This window comes from Maniola jurtina, chromosome 4 (assembly GCF_905333055.1).
Source record: "Maniola jurtina chromosome 4, ilManJurt1.1, whole genome shotgun sequence".
Lineage (NCBI taxonomy): Eukaryota > Metazoa > Arthropoda > Insecta > Lepidoptera > Nymphalidae > Maniola > Maniola jurtina.
In genome coordinates this window covers 12293920-12304900 of record NC_060032.1, presented here as the reverse complement: position 1 = coordinate 12304900, position 10981 = coordinate 12293920, and the positions used below count along the sequence as shown (strand labels likewise).

Genomic DNA, 10981 nt, shown 5'->3' with positions numbered 1-10981 from the left:
CCAACTTGGTACAGTACACTCGAGTCGCCTTGCTCGCCATCTCGTTTCTAGTTTTTAACCGACTTCAAAAAAGGAAGTTCTCTATTCTACTTTTTTTTCTTATGTTTGTTACGCAATTACTCCGCCAATTACAAACCGATTTAGATAATATTGTTTTTGTTTGGTAGGTCATACTTCAGAGGCGATCTCATTTCAGTTTGGTGAAGATCTCATGAATATCTTCGGAGATGGAGCACAGAACTCCTCAATGGATAAGAGTAAATTGCTCGCGATCGGTGTAATAGCTAAGTAAACAGTAGGTTTTTACTTTTTACGGAATCTTTCTAATAACTGCAACTCAGCTTATTGAGTTTTATCATATTGTTGTTACCTACCTTAACAGGGGTCTCTCCGTCGCTCGCTCTATACAAACGTAGTTCCTCTCTCATTGGAATACTAACCAATCATACTCAATGGAATTTTCTAGAAACGTTCCGGGAACTAATATTTATGTCTGTGGTTTTCCAGATTTCCGTTAAAATATTCAGTTTCAAAGTTACGCGGTCTTCAAAATTCACATACAAATCTTTGAGTCCCTTTAATTTTAAAACTTTAATTTTTCGAAAAATCTAAAACACCACACGCACAGATATTAGTTTCTAGATTAAGTCTGCAAAATTTCGGACTTTGGTTGCTTAATATTCAAATGAAATTGGGGCTACGATTGTATGGAGTATGTGACGGAGAGGGCCCCGTTAATAGCACTAACCGGTGATAGATGTTGGCCCCCTAGCTGGGTAGTACGGGGTTGGTCCCCGGACACGCACCTCTAACTTTTCGGAGTTAGGTTTGTGCGTATTAAAATACCGGCCAAGTGCGAGTCAGACTCTCGCACCGATGGTTCCGTACTCGGGTATTTTTTCCAACATTTTGCACGATGAACTGTTTTAGAATGTACAGGTAAATTCCTTTCATATGATACCCCACTTGGTATAGTTATCTTACTTTGAAAATTGAAACACATTTTTTTTAAATGATGTAAACACAAATTCGCTGTTTTTAGATTTATACCTATACTTGTGCTATAAGATCTACCTACCTGCCAAATTTCATGATTCTAGGTCAACGGGAATTACCCTATAGGTTTCTTGACAGACACAACGGACAGACAGACAACAAAGTGATCCTATAAGGGTTCAGTTTTTCCTTTTGAGGTACGGAACCCTAAAAACCGGCCAAGTGCGAGTCAGACTCGTGCACCGAGGGTTCCGTAGGTACTCGTGTATCTTTTCTAAATTTTGCACGATAAATTAAAAACTATTATGCATTAAAAGAATCTGTTTTAGAATGTACAGGTAAAGCCCTTCCATATGATACGCCACTTGGTATAGTTATCTTACTTTGAAAATTGAAACATATTTTAATTTTTTTTTAATGATGTAACCACAAATTCGCTGTTTTCAGATTTATTCCAGTACTTGTGCTATAAGATCTACCTACCTGCAAAATTTCATGATTCTAGGTCAACGGGAAGTACCCAATAGGTTTCTTGACAGACACGACGGACGGATGGACGTACGGACAGACAAATAACAAAGTGATCCTATAAGGGTTCCATTTTTCCTTTTGAGGTACGGAACCCTAATAATTAAGTAATTATCTAGTATCACTTGCTTTAACGGTGAAAGAATACGTTACGACAAAACCTACATAATTACGTGAGTTTTCCATAATTTCTGAAAGGTGTTCAGTCTGCCTCTCCACATTTTGCTAGCGTGGTGGACTATGCCTAAATTGCAACTGCCGAGAACCGAACCCAGGGACTCCCACATCTCTCACTACTAGGTACACCAAGCAGATCATCCATGACAGTGTCTCAGTAGTCAGTATAGAGATATTACCACAAAGTACCTACTATGTAGGTACATCAGTCTGTCTGGAAAGTGTAAGCCGCCCATCAATCAGTTTGCCTAAACGACTTTGACGGGTACACAGAGATAGCATGCATCCCGGGGAACATAGGCTACTTTTTAGGGTTTCTCAAAAGAAAAACGGAACTCTTATAGGACCAATTTGTCTGTCATCATGAAATTTGGCAGGTAGTTAGGTCTAGTCTTAGCACAAGTAAAGGAAAAAATCCGAAAACCGTGAATTTGTGTTTTCAATTTACAAAGTGAGATAACTATACCAAGTGGGTTATCATAATATGAAAGGGCTTTACTGGACATTCTAAAACAGATTTTTATTTATTTTAATGCATAATAGTTTTTGATTTATCATGCAAAATGTCGGAAAAAATACCCGAGTACCGAACCCTCGGTGCGCGAGTCTGACTCGCACTTGGCCGGTTTTTTATCTGGGAAAATCAAAGGGATATTAATAAACCTAAATCCACAGATATTGCGGATATCATGTAGTAGAAAATGAATTAAAAATAGTATCAGTTAAAAATAAAAATAAATAGGTAGTTATTTATATTTTTAATCAGTTTTAATTAACTATGAAGTATGAAATATTATAGAATATCTATACATATGCTAAGAATACATATTATTTAGAATGTTATTTATTAAAATGCTCCAGCAATGCGCAGGACTTCAATTGCTTTTATACATGGCATAATATTGTATATCAAATCTTTGAAAAGAGCAACCGCCGAGTTTCTTGCTGGTTCTTCTCGGTAGGAAAGGCATTCCGAACCAGTGGTAGATGCTTTTGACGATTCAAAAGAACTTGTAAAAGTCTAATTGAGTAAAAATATTTTGAATTTGAATTTGAAAATATTTTTTACATTACTACACCCATTGCCATGTCTAAAGCATAAAATAACCCCTTTTTAAGTCCCTTTTGACTAAGGCTTTCAAATAATGAAATTCAATACAAATTGGTCAAATACAAATTATAATAAAATTGGTTGGGTTTGGGTAATAAGGTATGGCAATGGAAATTTCTATGCTGTTCTCTCGATTGCACAGAAAACGAACAATTGACTGACGAACTAAGCGTGCGGTAACAGAGATACCCACACTGGTGGGCTTCACTTTGTACCACCAAATAAATAGATGAAATTCACACAGCACAAGTTTAAGGTCAGAATCCATTTTCTAGTTGCCTTATAATGTATTTTTACATGGGAGAAAAAAACTATGATCTTATTTGTTTAAGTTAATTAATATGTTAAATATCACTTTAGTTTAAGCAATCATTCAGTCACTTCAGCTTGCAACAGACCATTTGTCTCAGTTTTAACAATAAGAGTAGCTGTCTTTACATCTGGGAGTTTTACAGAGTGCTTTGCCTTCAAGTGCCTCCTTAAAGAATCCCTCTTAAAGAACCTTGATTCACAATGTGAACAGCCATGTTTCTTCTCAGTGAAATGCACCTTTTGATGCAACACCAGCCTCTCATTCGAAAGGAAAAATCTTCCACAAATGGTGCAGGGGATATTTTGATCAGAATGTCTAACCCTGTGCCTTTTCATAGCTTGCTCTCTGTTAGTAGTGAAGTCGCACTGATCGCATTTAAACGCTGTCTTGCTATGCTTCCAACGCTTATGATTGCACAGCTCGGCCATAGTATAAAATGTGGATGCGCACTTTTCACATGTGTAACCTTTGATACCACTATGCCTTTTCATGTGTTGTAAAATTGACAATTTGGTTACTGTTTTGTGACACACTGGGCAATCGACTTGGGAGTGGCTCCGTACATGTCTACTCACTCGCCGACGACCTTTCACAAACTTGCCACAAATGTGGCATGTCATTTGAAGGATGTACAGCTTGTGAGCAATTTCTCTGTGGCCTTGGAGAGAACTAAGCTGGGTGTACGTTTTTGAACATATGTCGCATTTAAATGGCCTGTCCCCGGTGTGGATGACGATGTGTGAAGACATATCTTTGGCTCTTTTACTCCTGTAGTTACACTGCTTACAACAGAATATTCTCCCTCTTCCCACTCCCTCTACGGTTACATTTTCATTAGAAGCAGTCTTACAGGACTGGGTTTTCTTCTTTTTGTGGACGTGGAATGCTCTATAGCTCTTGAATGTTCGTTTGCAGTATGGGCATACTAAAGCATCATACATATGGGTCTTTTTCCAATGAACTTTCAACTTGCATTTGGATTTGAATGAACCGCCGCAGTCATCACATATCAGCTTCAGGTCTATAGCTCGACTCGGTCGCAATTCATTCTTTGTCTTAATATCTGGTTCCTCTTCAGATTGTTGTATGGGATAAACAACACACTTTTCATTGTTTTCTTCTTCTTTAACATCATGCTCAGACTCTGAATCCAGCGGATAATCGAGAGTATTGTCGCAATAGACGTCATCGTATTCTATTTTGATGGTATCACCTGCATCCTCTCTTTTTACTGGGGAGCATGTAATTTCCACTTTAACAGGATTAGATCGCAATATAACGTCAGACGCTTCACATTTTTCTTTGAAATCTATCGACGATATCAGCTGGGAATGGCAAGATTTACATATCTTATCCGGAAGGCCGTCGCTCAGCCTGATTTTGAGATTGGTTATTGTGTTGATGAATTCGTAGAGGATGAAATCTTGGTATTTCTCAGAGAGAGATACACAATCATTTTGGTGAGGTTCCAGGCACACACGACACACATTTATTTTCATACTCATAGTTTGTTATTTTAAAAAGTATGATTTTAATTTGAGAGTGAGATTAAGAAAATATCAATATTAATTTTTATTAATTTTATTTTTTGATGCTAATTGCTATTGTTGATTGTTGTGTACTGTGTTTGACATTTGACAAATGACATTTGTGATTTGGTTATGGTTGATATTTCATGACACTGACAGCACGCTGACACAATATCACACAGAGACATGCTACCTCATGGACGTATTATAACTGCTACCTAAACTAGATTGTGCACTGAGACACCAAAAACGAGCCTATTGAGATAGCGCTAAATTGGATTGTGTCCCTTTCTATTAGGGTGACAACACGATTTGATAATGTAAGACATTTGACGGATTATAGGAGAGGATGAATCATCATGATAACCCATCGCCGCCCACTACTGAGCACGGGTCTCTTCTCAGAATGATAAAGGTTTAGGCCATAGTCTGCCGCGCTGTAGTTATAAAAGTAGAGAAATTCAAATTTTTTTTGTTCTGCGAAAAAGTACCAGTCATGTTAAGTATGGGTACCTATAATATAGGTAAGTAAAATTATTTTGTATAATCTGATGCATGTGTTTAGGTCCTAAACAGTTTTAGGAAGTTCGTAAGCAAGGCATACTTTTGGGAAAATTGATGGTACAGCGTTTCTTTTTAAAAAAAATTCAGTGCACACGAAGCCGTAGCAAAATCTTCCGCTTTAAAAAGCATTCCGCAAACTGCCGATTATTTGGTGATATTTCCTGGAACGACAGCGATCCATTTTTGCCTTAAGTCTTCATTTTTGGGAAATCTATCGTAAACAGAAAAAAACACTTCCATTAAACAATCAAATTATGGTTACCTTACTACTTCTGTATAGTATAGTACAGAATGTTCGCCATATTGTTTTGCTTGACACCCAGTGTTGTCATCCTATTAATTTAAAAAAATATTTATAATACTTTTTAAACTAAATGATATTTTAATGACATTATAAAATAAAGATAAGGGTATGAAAATTACTGCGAAAACAAAAGAAAGTAATCTTGTTGTTTGAAATTAAATAAACAATGAATAAGAACTTTGTGAGCTACATCATAATTCGTACCATAGAAAATATTTTTTTATGCTTGCAATCCATTAGACAGTGACACAATCCAATTTATAGACCTCTCGCTCGGCTCGTTTTTCCGCTTAGCATAATTGTATTAGAAATTGGACTTTATGCTAATGCAACAGAGTTTATTTTTGCAGGGAATTAAATCTGAAGTGCACAATCATGTTTAGGTAGCACATCTCTGATATCACATCATATGTGTCACAGATAAATAATTTTATTTCATCATAATATTCATTATCAATATTATTATAATAAGTCCAAAGACCTTACAGTCATCAATAATCATAAAATTTATTACAACAATGGACCTAAAAGAACCTTACGATGAATAATAAGTAACAATATGTAGTCTATGGAGCATAGACTTGATAGATATGTGATATATATGGAGCAGAATCAAGAGCCGTAAACTAGTAACCAAATAAAAAAAGTAAGCTGTTGTTAAGAGATTAGAGACGGGTTACATTGGTATATTAGCGAGCAGAGGAATTTTAAAATCTATAAATAAATAAATTATAAATAAATAGTCATTTATTTCAGTCAATTTGAACCATTGATTTGAACCAGATGACGCCCGCTATTTGGTTTAGTTTTTAGGGTGCTAAAGGGACCCTATTACTAAGCCTCAATGACCTCGGCTGTCCGTCCGTTGCGTCACCCAATTTGACGGGTGATTTTTCAGGGAAAGTTATGTATGTATGTTTGTATCCAGATTCTGTGTGTTCCACTGTACTGCCTAAACCACTGCGCCAATTTTGATGAATGAGATATCAAATGATTTTTTATAAAGGTTCGGGTGACATAGGCTATATTTTATCCGAAAATTGACCTGACGGTGTTACATCAAAACAAGTGGAGGTCTCCAAAATTTTTTTTTGCTATTGTATCGAGTGATATGTCAATTTTTGCAGTTACATTCGTTTGCTACATTAATATAGTTATAGGTATTATTATTTAGCTAACTAGGAGCTAGGAGGACTATAAGCAAGATTAATAAAATTTATTTATGGTTTCATCAATAAAAATAAATAAAATAAGTCTCGATCACCTCCGTAAGGTCGCCGGCTTATCGGTGTTTTATAGGATATATTTCGGAGAGTGTGCACAGGAACTTTTCGATCTTGTCCCCCCTTTACCATTTTACCATCGAACAGCAAGACGTCGGGCGAGTTTCCATCCTTAAATGTCGTCGACATTCCATCCACACGCACGAAACGTTTTGTGTCTTTATTCCTCATACACATGGCTCAGGTTTGGAATACACTTCCGCGATCTGTGTTTCCTACCAATTACAATCCGAGTATCTTTAAAACAAGAGTGAATTGGCACCTTCTAGGTAAGCGCGTCCCATCTTAGATCACATCATCACTTTCCATCAGGTGTGATTGTGGTCAAGCGCTTGCCATAGTGAATAAAAACCATCAGTGAAATATGAGTAGATAACTACTAACTAGGTACTCATATTTCGCAGGTGGTTTCACACGAAAAGAAAATTTTCCCACTTACTGATAATAAGTGAGAAAGCGTTTGTTTTTCAACATAAAGCGCGAATTTCCTAGTTATTTTTCACATGTTCCTTATGAAATCGCCCATCTCTACCTCTTCCCAGGTAGAGATAGATTAAAACTACTCTGGTAATAAGTTCTAAATAAAAAAACAAGGTGTTTTAAAATAAATATTTTTAATTCTTATTATATTTTCACATCGTCTTACAATATATATCACTTTCGGTTTACATCTCTTAGATAGGTACATATTACATACAATCTAAACAGATTTCGTAGATTAGAGATTTAACCTAGCACTTAACATATTATTTCGCAATAGGTACTTTCAATCTAGAAAAGGTAGATTTAGGTAGGTATACTAAACATAATCCTTATACTTAATAATATATTGAACAGATTCTTATTAAGACTAGTATTTAAAACATAATAATACAACTACTACTAGTAAAAACAAGGTTGATAGTAATATCAAAGATTAGCAATCATACAGTAGGGAAATCACAGTTTGCTCGATTTCAAAACAAATCTAAACTAATGAGACGTAAGCGAGCATGTAACATCGCGGGTGTTATGTATAATTGCTAAACTGTAGATATCTGATTTTCTAACAATACTTTGATGTACTTAATAGTAATAATTGATCTCGGACCTAGGTGCGTTTGGAACCCTCGCTCGTGGCTTTAGTTTTAAGTTTATGTAATTTTTAATTTATCACCATTACATTATCTTACAAATTCAACAATATCGACAATTAAAAAGTGTACAATTTGAATAAGTGATTCAACTTTAACTTCGGATAGGTAGGTACGTTGTGAATACTGTAGGTGCATAGCGAAACCAAACATTATGTAAACTTGATACGCTTGAAGCTCTTAAATGTCTGACTTTTTTATTAATGTGACGAAAATGTTAATAAAAAAGATATAAATCACAGGTTATAAGTAATTGACTTCGAATAAAGTAGCCACCTATCTTTAGAAACAGAAAATGGAATATATCTATACTAATATTATAAAGAGTTGTGTTTTTGTATGTTTGTATTGAATAGGCTCAAAAACTACTGGACCGATTTCAAAATTTCTTTTACCATTACTTAGAGGGATTCTTCCGAATCCGTATTTTATCCCGGAAAATAGAAAAAATAAATGTCCACCCGTGCGAAGCCGGGGCGAATCGCTAGTCAGTCATAGTATGACAGTACAATGTAAACAATAAAATAATTATTTACATTATTTATTGTACCTACTTAAAACCTGTCCAGAAAAATAAAATACCTCGCCATACTGCGGAAAACCTGTGGAACAAATTTATACAAGACCATAAATTGTGCTTAGTGCCCATAGACCATAAATTATATACTAGTGGCGCCTCCCAAGCAAGTTTTTTATATTTCTAGTCAGGCTTTAATAGAAGAATACACAAGAGTTGCATTATTACTTATTTTACAATCCTCAAAAAGATAGATTCACACACATAGACACACGCAAAAAATTATAAGTAGGTAGGTATATTAAAGACATTCACTCACGAAAACAACCAATATTCAATTGAATCATATTATCCTACCTAACCTAATGCTAATTTCAGAATATGTGTTAAATCACTCATACCTACTGTAATATAATGTGGTGAGGCTGTATGGTTTTGGATCTATGCCTTTTCCAAACGCAAAATTGAAAAACACTGCCTCGATTTTACAATAATATGCTACACTTTAAATACTTAATAGTTCAATTTTTTTTCTATATAGATATATTTTTTTGCTGTAAATTAATTAAGATAGTTTACACATTATAAGGCACATTTTTGAGACAATCCTCAAAATATTTCTCAAATATTATAGGTACATAAAATAATCTTGGTCCCAAATAGTTAACATAAATCATAATATTATAACTATACTCTATTGTACAACATATGGCTCATCTCACATTATATCTCAGAACAAAAGTATATTAGATCTTTTATACTTAGCGATTAAACAATGAAGAAACAGGTTTGCATGTATATTAAAAAAATGTTTAAGTACATTTAGACCAAACAAGCAAACGTGTTTATCGAAAGAGGATATGACACAATGGACAAAGAGCGAGTATTTGCTCGTTTAGTCTAGATCCATCTTCATCAATCAATTCAATCAATCCGATAAACGGTGTGCACGTGATCGTAGTGAGATATTCGTTTCGGAACTGTATGATCGCTAAGCTGTTGAACTACATTTTTTATTTCGTTTGCATCTGTATTCTGCAAATAAAATACCTACCTTCAGAAGTTATAAAGAAAAAAGAAATACACAGACCTATAAATAAGCCGATGAAAAACATACTTCGTCGAGGTTTCAAGACACATAATATTATCAGAACAGCACTCAAAAAATTATTTTATTGCAATGCTTACACTAAAGTTATAAGGCTACCTACTAATTGATTTGGCTACAATCTTACTCAGGGACCATCTAATAATCACGTCATACTTTAAGGCTACGGATAAATTAAGCGAAATCCTGTGAGGGACAGTTCCGCGCAAAGGCGCTCGTCTAACATTTTAATGTCCCATTAAAGCGGAATTCCGCAAGGTTTGTCGCTAGCCTAACACAAAATGAGAGTAACCGAAGAGTGTGACAACCTTGATTCCCTCGGACCTGAACCGATTGAGAAAAAAGTCCAGAGCGAGCATGTTCAAAGCGACTATACCGCCGCGTACCTATGTATGGAGGTTGTATAGACCATGCAAAATAGAAGTGACTTTACTGGAAAGCGGACCCCTTGCGTAATCTGAGACAGCATGACGAAGTTAAAGTTAAATGAAACAGGAGCAGGCGCTGACGCCAATCGATTGGAAAAACAAGCTCAGAACTGCAAGCATGTCGAAAAGACTATCGCCGCGTATGTGTGACGTCACAATAAAAGGTCTAGAACGGTCTTCGAAGTGAGGATGTCAAAAACCATGCAAAGTGGAAGCGACTTTGGAAGTGAACTTTTTTCTTTCTAGTGTATCGTGATGCGAAGATGGGCATATAAGTTTGTCTATGGTGACGATTGGCAGCAGGTATCGCTCTGGAGCCTGCGCTAATTTTGATTGGTTGAAAGTCACTCCAGAATGAGTTGCGTTACACCACAACACAGGAGTTGGTCTGCAGTATAACGTTAAGGGGGCCGTAGGTGCTGGAGAAAAGACCTCAAATCGGAAGGCGTAGCGTTGGCAGATCCCCTCACTAGGTGGGCAAACAACATCAAATGAGTCTCCGATAGCCTTTGGGTAATGACGGCCCAAGACCGCGGCCCGTCGAAATTCCTAGAGAAAGACACAGGTCCAGCATTGCACGCTTATCGGTTGACGATGAAAGAAAATAAATCAGTGTGACGTGATTAATGAACAGTCCTTCACTTATGATACAACTATTTTACACCATATTAAGTAAGCGAGTAACTCAATCTGGAGGTTCTTGGTGAGAGCAGTGTGGTACGGGAGCGGGAGATGATTTGAAAGCTCTAGGGAATAAGGAGGAGTAGGAGGGGGGTGGTTCGTATTCTGGAGGGGTGGGGGGAAGAGTTTCGAACAGTTGCTGCGAAGCTGCGGTCACGTTGACGGTCGGGGAGATGTCTATGCAGGCTGCGGGGATGACGTTCAGAGGCGTATCGGATGGCTTGGAGCTTTTGCAACAGCATTCTGAAAAATACGAAAGTTTATTTTAGATATTGTAAGTCTTAATTGTTTTGTCTTTTGGACATTAAA

The 10981-nt window shown here is 36.3% G+C and overlaps 2 protein-coding genes across 2 annotated transcripts in view; both read right to left on the bottom strand.

Annotated features, from left to right (window-relative positions):
* Nucleotides 1-2756: 2756 nt before the first annotated feature.
* On the bottom strand, nucleotides 2757-4751 carry LOC123864420 (zinc finger protein 271-like). Its single transcript, XM_045904834.1, has one exon. The coding sequence runs from the start codon at nucleotides 4628-4630 to the stop codon at nucleotides 3182-3184; it is 1449 nt and encodes a 482-aa protein (XP_045760790.1). The 5' UTR covers nucleotides 4631-4751; the 3' UTR covers nucleotides 2757-3181.
* A 3890-nt stretch (nucleotides 4752-8641) lies between these two features.
* LOC123864422 overlaps nucleotides 8642-10981 on the bottom strand; it is a 77696-nt gene continuing 75356 nt past the window's right edge. The window contains exon 7 of the mRNA XM_045904837.1: nucleotides 8642-10915. Within this exon, the coding sequence (XP_045760793.1) occupies nucleotides 10677-10915 (239 nt within the window). The 3' untranslated portion in view covers nucleotides 8642-10676. The remainder of the gene's footprint in view (nucleotides 10916-10981) is intronic.